The 16,663-nt window shown below is 43.5% G+C and overlaps 1 protein-coding gene across 1 annotated transcript; it reads right to left on the reverse strand.

Moving 5' to 3' along the window:
* Positions 1 to 13,688: 13,688 nt before the first annotated feature.
* HTR1A (5-hydroxytryptamine receptor 1A) lies at positions 13,689 to 16,663 on the reverse strand. The gene has a single exon (XM_072359467.1). The coding sequence runs from the start codon at positions 16,531 to 16,533 to the stop codon at positions 15,292 to 15,294; it is 1,242 nt and encodes a 413-aa protein (XP_072215568.1). The 5' UTR covers positions 16,534 to 16,663; the 3' UTR covers positions 13,689 to 15,291.

The following is a 16,663-nucleotide window of genomic DNA, read 5'->3' on the forward strand; positions in this document are numbered from 1 at the left end:
AAAAAGAAAAAGAAAAAGAAAAAGAAAAAGAAAAAGAAAAAGAAAAAGAAAAAGAAAAAGAAAAAGAAAAAAAAAGAAAAAGAAAAAGAAAAAGAAAAAGAAAAAGAAAAAGAAAAAGAAAAAGAAAAAGAAAAAGAAAAAGAAAAAGAAAAAGAAAAAGAAAAAGAAAAAGAAAAAGAAAAAGAAAAAGAAAAAGAAAAAGAAAAAGAAAAAGAAAAAGAAAAAGAAAAAGAAAAAGAAAAAGAAAAAAAAAGATTTAAAAAAGGAATAGCAAAGCAGTAAGATGGAGGCTAATTTTTAAAGAGTATGTATTGAAGGAAACAAGCAGTAATGGCTGTAAGTAAAAACATTTCATACAGGACTGTATTTTAAGATGATGCAATTCTCTCTTTAAAATTTCAGATTTGTAGATTGCAGTTTTCTGCTTTACTTCCATATGATGCATCTTCAGTAAATTTTTAGATAAAAAAAACAAGGTACAATAACTTAAGCAGAAAATCAGTTCAATTTCTGGACTCCTCATTCCCCACATTAAACATGCAAAATTTGATGAATATTTTACCATGGTGGTTCCAGTGTCTCACCACCCTCACAGGAAATAATTTCTTCCTAATATCCAGTCTAAATCTGTCCTCTTCCTGTTTAAGGCCACCTCCCTTCATCCTCTCAATACACACCCTTCTAAAAAGTCCCTCCCCAGCTTTCCTGTAAGCCTCCTTCAGGTACTGGAAGGCCACTATAAACTCCCCTCTGAGTCTTTTGTTCTTCAGTCTGAAGAGCCCCAACTCCCTCAGCCTGTCCTCATAGGAAAGTTACTCCAGCTCCCTGTTCATCTTCATAGCCCTCCTCTGAACCCTCCCCAACAACTCCATGTCTTTCTTGTCTCCAGAACTGGATACAGTACTCCAGGTGGGGTCTCACAAGAGCAGAGCAGAGGGGCATGTTTGTTCAAGTTGTTCAATAACTGCAGCATGAGAGCTACATGCTTAGCACTGTTTTGTTTGTTTGCTTTCTTCATGATAGCCTAATCTGTTTACATTATGTGAAATGAGTAAACTTTCACATTGTATGTAACCTCCTTGCAATAAAATGATACTAGACCAGCACTGTTAAATAAGCCTTATTGTCTTCATACCAACAATGACCTCATCTGACATCAGGGACTGCAATTTATACTGCTAGATGAGTATCTCCAACTATATTAGACACCACTGATTTTCTTATTTGTTGCAAGCTTTCTTTCACAGAATAGAAATTGCTTCATTCTGCCATTTAATACTTGTAGCAGAAAGGAGTTCACTCTGTTCAGGAAAAAAAAAAAAAAAACAAGTTTAAATACCTCTGTATTCTTTGTTCAGAAGACTTACAGACGGAATCAAAGCTATTAATCTTCTAATAATTAATTAGCCACATGTTTTTGAAATCCAAAGTAACGTGTTCACAAGACTACCAAAAAATAAAAACGAAACAAAACAAAACAAAACAAAACAAAACAAAACAAAATAAAATAAAATAAAATAAAATAAAATAAAATAAAATAAAATAAAATAAAATAAAATAAAATAAAATAAAATAAAATAAAATAAAAACACCCTCTCGGTGTCCCCTGTATTGTCCCTGTCTAGCAATTTATCAATCTGTGCACAGGGAATTACTGGTGGGCCATAAATAATGAAATGTTACAACTGCAGAATGCAATGAAAACACAAAAACCTGTCTGTGAATGAGCAAGGGGAAAAAAAAAAAATTAAAAAAAATCTGAAAAGATGAAAAGTAACAAACACAGAATGCTTGTCAGCTTATATCTGGTTGGAAATAAATGTTACTCTGTGAGCACTTCCCAAATGGTAAGTGAATTATATTGAAAATTGTTACCCTAAGATGATATTTTTAAAAGTCAAATTGGTTCTTTCACTGATAAAAGTTACAAAAAATGAGTAGATGTCACAGTTGACACCAGCAGCTCACACAAAAAGGTGTGTAAGTCAGACCAAGTACATTCATGTGTCTGCTCAATTCAGATCTTGTTATATTTTCTAGAGAGACTGATGCTGGGGTGAGAGAGAGTCATTAAGGGACAGACTGTTGAACACAGAGCTTCTGAATGTACTTGTTCTCTGCACTACTCAGTCCTCAATATGGCACAGTTTATTTTAGCTGACTGAGATGGCCATAAACAGTCCTAAATAAAACACAATGTTGTTGGGCAAATATACTGTGTACGTGAAATACTCAGTGAAAAAAATATGCATTCACAAAACCAGAAATAAAAGCAGACTGTTACCCTTCCTTGCTTGTTTTTATTTTCACAGTACTAACGTGATCTTATTTTATAAGAATGCTCTGAGAAAGTTTGTACAAATTTATGCCAGTGGTAGCAGTTATCCTCACTCACATTTTGAGAGCTCTTAAATATTTCACAGTGTAACTCAACAGGTTTTACATACAGGAAAAGAGACTGCATTAAGAGAAATATTTGCTTGTTTAAGGGCACCAACAGTTCAAAAGTCTGCATTTGATTAAGGGAAATCATTCACAGTCTGTTCAACATTACATGAATGAAGGCATCAGGCAAGTACAGATTATGCACATACAAACAATAATTAAAAATGACCAGCTCTGTCATTTTTTCTTCTAGTTTTGATCATATAGAAATGCAACATTCATTTTAAGCGTATTTAAGATGGCAGAGAGATTTAATTTAAATAAAGAGTTGTGTGAAAGAGAGAGCTGATTTAATTCTGCAAAAATATTTTTTACTAGTCCGACTCCGAACTGCTGCTCACCTACAGGAGATACTCAGTGTAATTCATCCTTGTGAATATCGCTGTCATTGTGACTTGTGTGTGACTGTTTGGGGAAGGACAATTCCTCCCACTAGAGTGGACAGCACACCTGAGGAAAGGACATCTATATCCACAGAAACCCACATGTTGTTGTGCTTCTGCACTGGCTGCAAACTGTTCCTGTTGCTTTGTCCTCTAATCCCTGAGCAGAGCTGCTGCAATCAGTCATACTCACAGATGAAGAATGGGAGATGGACAACATCACTGCTCATGAACACTCAGCGACAGAATGTTTCTGTCAAATGCTTAACAGACAATGCCAAGACGGCTTTCTAAAGCCAGTGGAAATGCTATGACTCCCGGAAGAGGTGGGTGTAAAAATGGCACACCTCATCTTCACAAATATATTGTGAGTAGGGAAAAGAAATAAGAAGAAAAATGCAGTAAATTATTCATAATGGATGGTTCAACCTTTTGTTCCCAGTAATACTGATGCCTCTTCTGTATAAAGATGCAAAGAAAGAAAGCAAGTACTCCAGTTATTCAGTTTTCATAACGTCCTGCCCTAGAAACTACTTCTTCTTCCCAAAAGATTCAAGTGAAGATATCTGTGCTCTGTTCAACTTTCCTAAAAGTGGCCATTTTCAACTCAGGAAGAGTCCCCTGGGTACGCAGCACAGCAAATCCCACATAACCGAGCTTTGCTGAACTGTAAATCAGCTTCACCATGGAATAAAACTGAGGGACACGGGTCTTTAATATTAAACCTTCTGAATATATGGCCACAAGTCATTACAGTAAATCTGAATGCAACAACATGAAGATACTTGAATAACATTCCTTGACATCTCTGGCAGACAAATGGTAAAATATAACCAAATGAGGTCTAAATTCACCTGCCATACTGTGTGGAAAATAATCCCCTTGGTTGTTTCCAGAGTTCTCCCTGAGATTCAGGTTCTGACTTATGCAATTCAGTTACAGGAGGTTTGTAATGAAAATGTAAGATTTCAGTGCTGGGCAGCACACCACATTCATCATAGAGTCCATGACTGCTGGCATACAGCTAGTCATGCAGTCCAGCCAACCTTATATTGAACTCACTTGAGTTAATGTGGTTTGACTGCCTGCCTGCCAAGTATTGCAGTCATAAGCTCTCATCCAAACTGCAATAAATGAAAAAGACTAACTGGGTCCAGCTCCAGATAACAAACCGTTTGTCTCCAAAGGATGTATTCCATCCTGCAGGATACCACAGCTGCAGAGAACTGAAGCATGAAGATCTGTAACAGCGGCCATGCACTCTAAGCTGAAATGCATATGTATATGACTTTACAGAGCTTACTCTTCACCAAAATAGTGATAAAGACATAACCTCAGTCTGCTGGTAAAAGCCAATGTGCAAAACTAAAATATTACCAGACTGTAATGCTTCAGATCCAGTGCAGGTAGATAGACCAGCACTCAATCTTTATTTGGAGCTTAACTATGTGACTCTTTCTTGCCCAGAGGAATGGATTGGGTAGTGCACATGAATAATTCCCATCCTAGGATCTAGCAACAGAATACAAACAGCTTTCCTCATGGTGTTTTAAACCTTCAGCTACTCACACTGGCCATAAATGTTCAAATGAAATGGTGCACCTAGGGGAAAGTCTTTGGTACATATTTTTCCAGTGCAGACTGCTCCACCTTGTCCCCTGAAAATTCTCACAAAAATTCCAGTATGCAGATATGTGTATCTACAGGTAGAAAGAGCTATGGGCATTTCATCTGAGGGGTCACTGTTAAGTCATTCTGTGATTAACTTACTCATTTTTGTTGTTATATGTTTACCATGTAACACCAGAGAGAAAGATATAGTCAAAGTGTTAAAAAAAAAAAAAAAAAAAAAAAAAAAAAAAGTAATAAGATTCTGTTTGATCTAAAAAAAAAGTCAGCAGGAATGATGTGTTTGATAATTTATGCTTACTCCACCTCAAGTCAAACAGGAGTTTTTTCCACCTCTCTTCTCAAGCTCATCCACAGGCTCTCTCCTAAATTCAGTCTCTGAAGGGGGATTTCTCTCTGATTAAAACAGTCTTGACTGCCTGAGCTTGCTGAGACACCTATGGTTCTGGCTGAGAAGACCTGCAAACTGCTGGTTGTACCCAAAGTATGTTCTGTGCTGCCAAGGGAGCTAACACAAGCAGAATAGTAGCACAGTTATGGGCTGGGCATGACTCACTACTGTGGACATCCACGAGTGCGCAAAGTTTGTAGACTACCTTTTTCTTACACCATAAGAAGGGAAATGACCTCTAACAAATCAGCAAAACTCACTTCCATTTTAAATGGATGCAGTGATTGTCCTTTTTGACAGGAATTGTAGTTAGGGTATAAAGTTAAGTTTCCTAATATCCCATTTGTCTTTGTTCTTGTGATACACATCTGTTAAATGACAACATACTCAGTTGCAATACTGGGAACTCCCACATTCAGAACTCTTTTTGCAAAGACTAATCCCCTGTTTTAACCACCATACATACAGAGGAGAAGATATCCAGAGAGCAAACAAACAAAAAGCAGGGAACTCACTGGATAAAATCCGTTCCTTGAATAATACTGCTGTCTTCCAAAGAATTGCAGAAGGCAATTCTAGTGCTAGAACTGAGTGCAAGAGGGTAGTTCCCCTCACCTCCTCATCATTCCTTTTCCGAGAGGCTGACTACCTCCCAGTCTAAACATTTAAATTTCATCCTGCTGTGATGTATTTTTTTATTAAACTTCTGTCAGGTTGGGGGCAGGGATTAAGTGTTTATTACCTCCTGCATTCCTTCTTGATGTCCTTGTATGTACTGTAAAGAAAAATACGAAGAGGTATAGGGAGATTGTGATTGCCACCAATTCATCGGTTTTCTATTTTGGTGGAAGGAAAGGAAGCAGGCTACATGGACAGACATGGCCATGATTGATGTCAAAGAACTGAACAGATTCAGGTTGGATATCAGGACAAATTTCTTCTCAGAAACAGTTATGAGGCATTGGAACAGGCTGCCCAGGGAGGTGGTAGTCACCATCCCTGGAGGTGTTCAAGAAATGTAAAGATGTGCTACTGAGGAACGTTGTTAGTGGGATGATGGTTGGATTATTGACTCTATGATTTGTTTGCTGTGCTTAGAGATTCTGAGCACAAGGATATCATCTAGCTTCAGTAGCAATGCTAATTTTGTCAGTCTTCTAGGCTTTCACATAAGCTCAAGCCAAACTGTTTTTCACTGGAATTGCTGCAGGTCACTCCTTCTTCTGACTCCCTCCAGTCAGCCTCACAGTACAAACTCCATTTGCCAGTAGGCACTGAAAGTACTACCATGCTTGTGAAGAAGTGAAAAGTTGGTTAGTACTGTCTGATTCTTTTAGTAATGCAAATAGCTCTTGCAACAAAACTGATGGATTTTGGTTTTGTAACTCCATATTTTAATATCACCATATAACAAAGGTAGCTTATGTTAGATTTGAATTCAAGCTTTTCTTGACCTTTCTTCTTTCTCTCCCTCCTCAGGAAAAAAGGGATGATGTTATAAGGGGGGAGAAGCATTTTATTTTCTCCCTTCCTCGTCCACTTAACAGCACACAGAAGCTGTACTCTAATATCAATCTTTGTAGTCTTCAGTGCCAAGGGTACTCCAACTGTCATATCTATGTCTTAATCTGAATAGTCCTTACATTCTAGATTAATTAAAAATTGACAGCAGCCAGCTCTGTAGTCATCAGGACCCTTGATCTCCAGAGCAGGTCACTCTGGCTCAGGATGCAGAAATGAAGAGTATACTGACAAATAAATTCCACATAAGACACTCTGGGAGGAATCCACACCATTTTGTTAGAGTATAAACTCTTTAAATTAGTCACGTAATCTCTTTGGGAGTGTAATACAAGGAACTTAAAGTTACAACTGCTGGGGATGTTTGTGCACACTTTCCTGGAGAATGACATCCAGAACATACAAACCAAGTTTACAGTAAGCAGCATATAGTATGGATCTACAGTCCACTCTACAATCTTGCTGACAAATTTTCATTGCAGCAACTACTGTCCCTACTCATAAGACTCCAATGATGCCAAAAATCAGTAGCCTTCTAGATGAATAATCACAATAACTGACTTTAGGAATGTAGATTTACCAGACTACTTTGTATCATGAGAATAAAATGGTAAAATTCTACATTTTGCAAATTCTTTAAAGAAAAAGAAAAGGAAGGAAGGAAGGAAGGAAGGAAGGAAGGAAGGAAGGAAGGAAGGAAGGAAGGAAGGAAGGAAGGAAGGAAGGAAGGAAGGAAGGAAGGAAGGAAGGAAGGAAGGAAGGAAGGAAGGAAGGAAGGAAGGAAGGAAGGAAGGAAGGAAGGAAGGAAGGAAGGAAGGAAGGAAGGAAGGAAGGAAGGAAGGAAGGAAGGAAGGAAGGAAGGAAGGAAGGAAGGAAGGAAGGAAGGAAGGAAGGAAGGAAGGAAGGAAGGAAGGAAGGAAGGAAGGAAGGAAGGAAGGAAGGAAGGAAGGAAGGAAGGAAGGAAGGAAGGAAGGAAGGAAGGAAGGAAGGAAGGAAGGAAGGAAGGAAGGAAGGAAGGAAGGGAAAAGAAAAAGCAAATACTGTTATGGTTGTAAAGGTGGAGATCATATGTGTGAATTATTTTCTCTATATCAGAATACACTGCATTACAGTATTCCACTTTACTACTACTGTTACTAATCTTCCGTATGCAATAAATCCTAAAATCCACCAAGGAAAGAAAAGGAGAAATTAAATTGCTCAGTAAACAAGAAGATATCCATACAGTGAAAGGTTTCTTTATTTGTCAAAAGCTAAAGGAAGTTCTCAGAATAAAACATAACTGTTTCTCATTCCAGGGTATATGTCACCATTCCTTTTTTCCTCCTCTCTTTTAGTAAATATGGCTACTGAAAACTGTAATGATTAAGAATTTCACTATTTGAGTGAAATCATAAGATAGCTATATAATGTACCTGAAGGCCAGTGAAGTTCTCTGCTTGTTGCCAGATTCTGATTACTCTGTAATCCACTGCTATTTTTCTCTCTAAACAAATTATCTTCCATGTCTTTCGCATCCTGAACATGTCATGGGACAGTACTAGACTGACTGTGAGGTTACAATAAAAAGCTTGTTAAAAACATTCTTTTTTTCATATACAAAAGAATTCAATTCCAATAACATCCTTCTCATGCTTTTCATAAATACTACTACTTACAACAATGATTACATGTCCAGGTATGTATACCTCCTACTTTACAACCAGAGCAACATAGCTTTCTGAGAGCAACATCACAGCACTAACGTTTAGCAGTGGGCAGCTATTTCTTGCTGTTAGCTGGGAACTGTGCAAGAAGTTGTGCTCTGAAAGCAAGTCACTTATTCAGATTCCCACACATAAGCTGATATTCCTGGAAAAGCAGGTTGAGACCTTGCACCTTTGAGAAGGTGGGAAGGTGGTGGGATACATCCAGAACACTCTTCTCTGTTAAATAGCACTGCTGGCTCCAAAATTATTCTGCTTGGACAGTAATTTGATAGGAGAATGGTGTTTAGACAGAACACAGTTTTGGTATAAAATACATGTTTTTAATGGGGAAAAACAAACAAACAAACAAACACCTTCCAAAGCATCAGTACTAAATTAAACAACGATGACTAAATTAATAGAAGACAAAATGTTATCTGTCTTTAATTTTAATGATGTGAATAGTCTTTTTAACTACTTCTGTGACCCTTTAAAACACATCACAAGATATTGTAATTATCTGAGCCTTATAACGTTCTCAAAAACATCCCACACACATTTACTTAAATTGCAGAGGGAAACATTTGTTTTGCCCATGTCTACTAGAAAAGCCACAGCTATGGAAGGCAGTTAATGGAAAGACAGAGATGCTTTTTGCCTTTCACTTCTCTTAGTGAAGTCAAAGAGAATATGACTAGAATTTGTGTAAATCTCATTGTTTTCTATGTCTTATGGAATTAAAGATGACCATAAAGTCTCAAGTACAGACATCACACTAATTTCACTGCAGTAATTCTGAGAAACCAAAGAACTTTTATGCAGCAGTTTTGAGCATTGGTAGAAAGGAGAGGAAATAAATTATGATGGCCACTGAAAATGGCTTTTTCAGGCAACTAGCTCAAGGGTGCTCACAGTAGGTACCATTCATTGAAATACAATGGGGAAAATAACCCCTTTGACCTGTAATGTGTTGTGATTAAATCTGTGTGCATTGAACTGTGACGAAATAAGGTAGCATCACTGCTGGCTTAAGGCATAATAAACTAAATTCATGCCTTCTGCAATTCTTTGGAAGACAGCAGTATTATTCAAGGAATGGATTTTATCCAGTGAGTTCCCTGCTTTTTGTTTGTTTGCTTGTTTGTTTGCTCTCTGGATATCTTCTCCTCTGTATGTATGGTGGTTAAAACAGGGGATTAGTCTTTGCAAAAAGAGTTCTGAATGTGGGAGTTCCCAGTATTGCAACTGAGTATGTTGTCATTTAACAGATGTGTATCACAAGAACAAAGACAAATGGGATATTAGGAAACTTAACTTTATACCCTAACTACAATTCCTGTCAAAAAGGACAATCACTGCATCCATTTAAAATGGAAGTGAGTCTTGCTGTTTTGTTAGAGGTCATTTCCCTTCTTATGGTGTAAGAAAAAGGTAGTCTACAAACTTTGCGCACTCGTGGATGTCCACAGTAGTGAGTCATGCCCAGCCCATAACTGTGCTACTATTCTGCTTGTGTTAGCTCCCTTGGCAGCACAGAACATACTTTGGGTACAACCAGCAGTTTGCAGGTCTTCTCAGCCAGAACCATAGGTGTCTCAGCAAGCTCAGGCAGTCAAGACTGTTTTAATCAGAGAGAAATCCCCCTTCAGAGACTGAATTTAGGAGAGAGCCTGTGGATGAGCTTGAGAAGAGAGGTGAAAAAGACTCCTGTTTGACTTGAGCAAAGCTAGGACTCTTAGGACTAGATACAACAGAAGCAAAGTTTGCCAAAAGCACTTTTCAAATGGTATGTGGACTAGATCAGACTCTCTTTGGGTCAGCCCTGGCCTAACCTGAAGTTAGTGTGCAATAATCTCAGTGTAAAGAGAGTAGATGATGTCTCCACATCAGCAGCAGAATATCCTGACACTGTGCTCAGCATCAAGCCCCTTCTCCAAAGCAGACCAAGTCAACTCTGTCATGATTGCACTCCTTCACTGACTTATTCTTTGCTATGTTACAAAGACTGTAGGTGAAGAAAATCTCCCTAGGGTAAGCTCCATGTCTGTCACTTGTAGCATTCCCTCACCTACACACTTCAGTGTAGGTTGTTATCCACAACAGATGTGAAACTGGAGAGGGAGGCTGGAAGATAATGGAAATCAAATTTGAAGACAACACCCAGCCTGCCCTTTCACCTGCACCAGATGTAACTTTTCCAGTCTCTGCCTGCAGTTGGTATCTGGACAACAGGCAGCTGCCCAAACCCATGTCCTGCCAGCACCTCTGAGTGGCACCCGGGTGCTGTGTCTGATGGCTCCTGTGTCTGTTTTCAGATGCAAGCCTGCTTCACTTCACCTGGCAGCACTCCTTCAAAACCCATTTAGAAATGAATGTCTAGTGAGATTTTTACTTCAAAGGCATAATGCTTATGTGTCAAATTTAATAGCTTCCCAAATATTTCACAACCCACTTTGGTTCATAAGCCCTGTGCTTGGACCACAGCAGTTCGAGTAGAAAACCATTATATATTTTTTCCTCCGTCACTGGATAATTTAAAATCGTAACCAGCCACTTATGTATCAAATTGAAAAATAACGTTTTCCTTCCAAGCCACTTGAACAAAAGATTACAGTATAATCCTGCTCTGTCGTAGCAAGCTGGAAGGCGTCTTTGGATTTCAGTTAAAAGATCACATGTGAACCGCTCCCTAGAGATGGCATCATCTGTACTGTATGAGATCCCTTCAAGTCCTCAGGCCCACAGTCCAGCTACCAATCCCACCACAGGGGGAGTGCCAAGAAAGAGGAACAAGGTGAAATTTAAAATAAAATAAAATAAAATAAATAAAATAAAATAAAATAAAATAAAATAAAATAAAATAAAATAAAATAAAATAAAATAAAATAAAATAAAATAAAATAAAATAAAATAAAATAAAATAAAATAAAATAAAATAAAAATAATAAAAAAACACCTTTTGCTTACATCATCTCGTCTCTTCTGTGTGTACATTAGGGACCAGCAGGATGGGTGTAAATAGCTCCGAAACGTGAAAGTCAATTTTCAAGTATTATATTGATTCTGTCCAATAGTAAAATACATCTCAAGTACTGTTCAGTGTAAATAGTAAGACAAGATGTTATTACAGCGGGAGCGAATACTGACCTCTGCATCTGCTTTCCAGCATCTTCATTACAGGACCCCTGTGCCTATTTCGTTTCTCTGTTTATTTGCTTTTTTGTTTGCTTGAAGGAATTCTTTGTCTTTTTAAGATCCTCACCATTTTCAGCAGGTCCTGGCAGAAGCACCTGGATAGGTATGTGTCTCTTTCTCACTTTTCTTTAGTCCTACCAAATTTTGTTCAGGTTTAGTAATTCTTAAAATATTTTATAATCCATCTGTTTGCTGTCCCTCATCTACATTCTGCAGGACAATGCTGACAGCCTGCCAAACCATCTTGGCACAGACATCTGTAAGACTGGGATTTGTGGGCACTTGTGAGTGTTTTTAAGGGTTGAGTCTCTGGTCCTCTGCTTGTCTGAGCATTTTCCTTTTCTCTTAATTGAAAGAGGTACGAAAACACCAACAAATCTATCACCCATTGCACAAGTCAAGAAGCCACCTCATTAATTCAAATAGTTTTGGCTACATTCTAGGTATGAAAGGCTTGTGCAACGAGAAATTTTTGTTTCCAGCCTAACAGAAGGAGTCTCTTCCTGATGAGCTGCCTCTTCACACAGCTGAAAGCCACACTGTCTTCTCTGAGAGGACAAGAAGGCAGCCATAGGTAGCAAGAGAAGGTGCTCACAGCAACATGCACCCAACAGCATCCTGAGCTGGGATCCAGCCACCTGGGAGAGGCAGTGCTCACAGAGAGCTTTGTTTTGAAAGTATGAGCAGTGCAGTCATTTCTAGCTTTCACAGAGGCCCCAGGGATAGTTCCCACAATAGCCATTTAGGATTTTCTCCAAACATATTTGAAGAGGTAATACTCACCTATACTATTAAAAACGTTTCTCTGAGCAACCATGAAAATGAAATTCTCCCACAGTGTCTTTTTCCACTTCTCTCTGGGGACTGAATTTCTTGGTTATGTGTAGCAATGTAAGATTCATAATGCTGTTCTGAGAGAAGTTTGAAAAATGTAGATTTTGAAAAGGAGTTTTTTAACTACAATGATGGTGGGGGGCGTTTGTTTAGGGGATTTTACTGTTGTTTTTGCCTGATCTGTAATATGTTTCTGCCACCATGGGAATGTAGGGGGGAAAGTGGAGAGTCTCGTATGCCGTGGGGAAATTTTCTGTTTGAACAGGTGTACCTGCATGGTCATAAAACCTGTTGTGTGTGTCTGTGTATGTGTGCGTGTATGCGTGTCTGTGTGTGTGTGAGATTTGCTCCAACTCAGGTAATTTCAGCACATCTTTCTCTCACCTCTTTCCCATCCCGGCCCCAACAATAAATGCAGGAGACTGATCCACATGTGCTCAGGAGATTTCTGTCAGTACCTCATCAGACACAGAACCAGATCCAATCCAGCAAGAGTGGAGTGGAGTCACAGACCAAAGGAAACTCAACGTTATGAAACTTTCTTCTCATCTTGCAGCAGTTTAAAGGGACATTTTTAAGGGAAGAAAACAGGAACGCATTTATGCCTGTCCTTGGGGTCCACAATTGACTCAAGTAGTTAAAAATCAATTTTCTGCAGCTCTGTTTGAAAAATGAAACCTTTTCTTCTAATTATTTTGGTATTTAGTTATTCATTGCTCGACTTTCCATGGTCATTTTAAAACTGAAATGAAGTTTTCAGTGCTGTGAGGAGGCTGTTCTTTAGGGGAGCAAATCCAATACTGCAGCCAAGCACAAGTATTGATTCGATCCTGAACTGATGCCTCCTTTTAAAAACTCTAAATCCCCGACCTGGTTGTTTTGTTCTTTTGTTTTACTCTCAACAGAAATCAAATTGGGAATGCGAAAACCACAGCCCAGAAACACAACACCCCACCTCTGAAAGCGACCTGTTTCCTCTCCGGTACAGAAATGCGAGCGCTACTATTGAGAGCAGTTCCGAGGAGAGCTGTCCCTGTTGAGGTCAGAGCGATTTTTGTGCCGCGCAGTGAGGCCGGGCAGTAATGGGTGGGGGGCCAGTTGCCCGAATCCCAGCACACTGCCCCTCTGTGCAAGCCCAAGAAATCTGCGCTCCCTCCAAGCTCTTCTCCATCCCTCTCCCGGCCCTGCACAGCCCTACTAGTAAGAGGTCACGGGGCAGCCCTACGCGCTCCGCGTGGGTTGTCGGCGGCAGCCCCCGGCCCGGAGCCATGCCCGAGGATGTGGGGACAAGGAGATGCACTAAGCGGCGGCCGGCTTTTCCAGCCTGGGTGGTTTTCGGAGAGGTGTGAAATGAAAGGTGCGAAACGTGGTTTCCCGGGAGGCGACTTGGCGCGACGGAGGAGGCAGCGAGAGAAGTGATCCCCAGTGCCGTCCCGCATCTCGCCCCCGGTTCCCGGAGGCCCCGGCGAGCCTTAGCCCCCCGCCCTCCTTCACGGCTCCACAGAAGCCTAGGTCGCCGATGGCCGCCGGCACGTAGAGAGCACCCGGAACGCACGTGGGTAGAAGTGATCAAAGAGGACATAAGATCAAAGATCACTTTAATTGCGAAAATGAGGTCAAATGAGATTTTCAGAAAGTCAGTGTATCTCTGAGGCTGTTAAGAGCACTATTGCCATTTAATGTAAGCTGCTAAAGTTCGGAAACGAGTGGACACTTACATTCACGTGACGCGCAGATGTAACATTCCCTTTAACCTACAGTTAACATAGATTACACCAAACTAAACAGGAATATATCTATATATATATTTGGTCAAGCATTCCGTTCAGGCGGTCCTTCGCAGAGGTGCGCGCAGGGCTCTGAGCCGCCCGGTCCGGCCCGAGAGCTCCCGGGCGTGCCCATGGGAAGGCCGGGACACAGCGGCGGGGCACGGCGGGGCGGGCCGAGGGTTGTTCTACCACCACCGCGGGCGGGGCGGAGACGGGGAGCACCCCGAGGTGAAGCAGCGAGGGTTACAGATAAAGAGGCACCCTCTGCGGGGGGGTTGCGGAGCGGGGAGAAGCCGGATAAGGGCTCACCTGTGCGGCTGCTCCTGCCCTTGGCATCGCGGTGACACTGACTTATTTTGGCGTGCGGGTCTAATTCTGGGAAGTGGTCACTCTTACTCCGGCCGGTACTGGCCCTGGGGAGAGGAGAGCCGCCCCTTCCCAGAGGGATTTCGCGTTCGCCATCTGCGGCAGTAGCCGGGATGCTCCCAGCCCCTCCCCTGCTGTCAGAAGCACATGGCAATGTTTTGGTTGATCGGTTTGGTTCCTTCTGTTGTGTTCTGTTTGTTTATCCCCCACCAACACGTGCAACCGCAGCATCTCCCGAGAAACTTTCAAGTGGCTCCAAAAGAGATCAAGCCCAAAAGAACCTCCACTCCGTGGCATCTCCATCTCCCCGTGCTGCTCTCGGTGAGCTCGGGGACGGCCGCACGGAGCCCAGCTTTTCAAAGGCATTTTTAAAATAGTACATATCTCCATGTAATGCGTGGGTAACTGCCCTTCCCTCCCCGCCGTGTAACAAGGGAAGCCCGATGAAGTGGAAGGTCCGAACAGAGCAGGAGAGCTGCTACACACACGTAAGGCAGAGGGGATGGCGCTGGAAGTACCTGGAGAGGTTACACACCGAGGCCGCGCTTCCTCCCGGTAAATCCGCTCGGCGGTTCCAAGCCCAAAGCCCCTTCCTCCTCTCGGGGAGCCGCCGTCCGTCCCTGTACTTACAGCGCCAGGGCGGGGGAGGGCTCGGAGCCCCCCGCCGCCTCCTCTGAAATCCAAGAAATATCCCCAACGCGGCGGTTTTCTGCATAGGGTGGTTTATTTTCACCGCTGCTACACGGGCAGACGGCGTGGTTTACAGCGACCACAAGCAACTAACGACCTGCAAACCCGACGTCTGCCCTGGATGACGGAGGAGGCGGGAGGCGGCAGCGCAGCCCCGGCGAGGAAAGGCGGGGGCAGCCGCCACCCGGCGCTGCGCTGCTTCAGCGGAGCTCCGCGCTGCCCCGCGCTGCTCTACCCGCGAGGCTCGTCAGACCGGCGGGGAGCGAGCCGAGAGGGGAGGCCGGCACCCCGCTGGAGAGGGGCTGAGCTGGGGGCACGCTGCGGCGGGGAGGTGGGCGGGATGGTGCCGGGGCGGGAAACACGTCCCGGAGCGGCGAGCTTCACTGCCGGCAAAATTTGCACTTGATAATTTTCTTAAAAGCACTTTGGAAGTCTTTGTTGAAATAGGCATAGATGATGGGGTTTAGGAGGGAGTTGGAGTAGCCCAGCCAGTTGATGACTGCCCCCAGCCACTCGGGCATGTAGCACTTACTGTCACAAAAGGGGAGGACCAACGCCACGATGAAGAACGGCAGCCAGCAGAGGATGAAGGTGCCCATAATGATGCCCAGGGTCTTGACAGTCTTCCTCTCCCGGGACAGAGCCATCCTCCGCTTGGCCTCCGTGTTCTTCTCGTTGCGCCTCTCGAAGGAGGGGGGCGGCGGGGAGCCGCACGCTTCGCTGGGCAGCGGCAGGTGAATCTTGGAGGAGCTGCTGCAGCGTTGGACTTCTATGACCTCCAGGGCCGCCCCGTCCTCGCCCTGTCGCACCGCGCCGTTGACACAGGCACCGCTCCGGGGCTCCACAGTTCGTCGCCACCCCTTGCCGGACTCCCCGTTGCTTTTCTTCTGCAGGGCGGCCGGGGAGAGGGTGAGGCAAGTGTCGGCGATTTTCTTTTTCTCCGCTTTCTTTACTGTCTTGCGGATCCTGAAGCGGGCCGCCTTGAAGATGCGGCCGTAGAGCACCAGCATGAGGAGCAACGGGATGTAGAAGGCGCCGAAGGTGGAGTAGATAGTGTACCCGTGGTCCTTGCTGATGGTGCAGGCGTCGGGGTTTGAGCGGTCCTCGGGTGTCCTCCAGCCCAGCATGGGCGGGATGGATATCAAGAAGCCGATGAGCCAGGTCAGGCTGATTAGCACGGCAGCCCGGCGGGGAGTCCGCTTGTTGACATAGTCGATGGGGTCCGTGATGGCCCAGTACCTGTCCAAGGCGATGGCGCACAGGTGCAGGATGGAAGAGGTGCAGCACAGCACGTCCAGCGAGATGAAGATATCGCAGATGACCTGCCCCAGAGTCCACTTGTTCAGCACCTGGTAGAGGGCCGCCATGGGCAGCACCAGCACGGACACCATAAGGTCGGTGACGGCCAGCGAGCCGATGAGATAGTTGGCAACGGTTTGCAGGGAGCGCTCCAGGGCGATGGCCGCGATCACGCAGGCGTTGCCGCTCACGGCACACAGGATGAGCGTGCCCAAGAGCAGGGAGGTGAGCAGCTGGTAGCCCAGGGTCACCTCGGCGAGGCCCGGGCCACCTTCCCCCTCGGGGGAGCGTTCTGGGGAGGTAGTGTTGTTGGCCACATCCATGCCGGGGCGGGGGGGGTCGCTTCAGAAGACGGGCATGGGAAGAAGCGACGGTCACTTGTGCGCTCCCCTGGCAGGAGGCATTGCCGCCCCGTGCGCTTTGGCCACGCCGGCCCCCCCCCCAACCCCCCCG

This window comes from Excalfactoria chinensis, chromosome Z (assembly GCF_039878825.1).
Source record: "Excalfactoria chinensis isolate bCotChi1 chromosome Z, bCotChi1.hap2, whole genome shotgun sequence".
NCBI lineage: Eukaryota > Metazoa > Chordata > Aves > Galliformes > Phasianidae > Excalfactoria > Excalfactoria chinensis.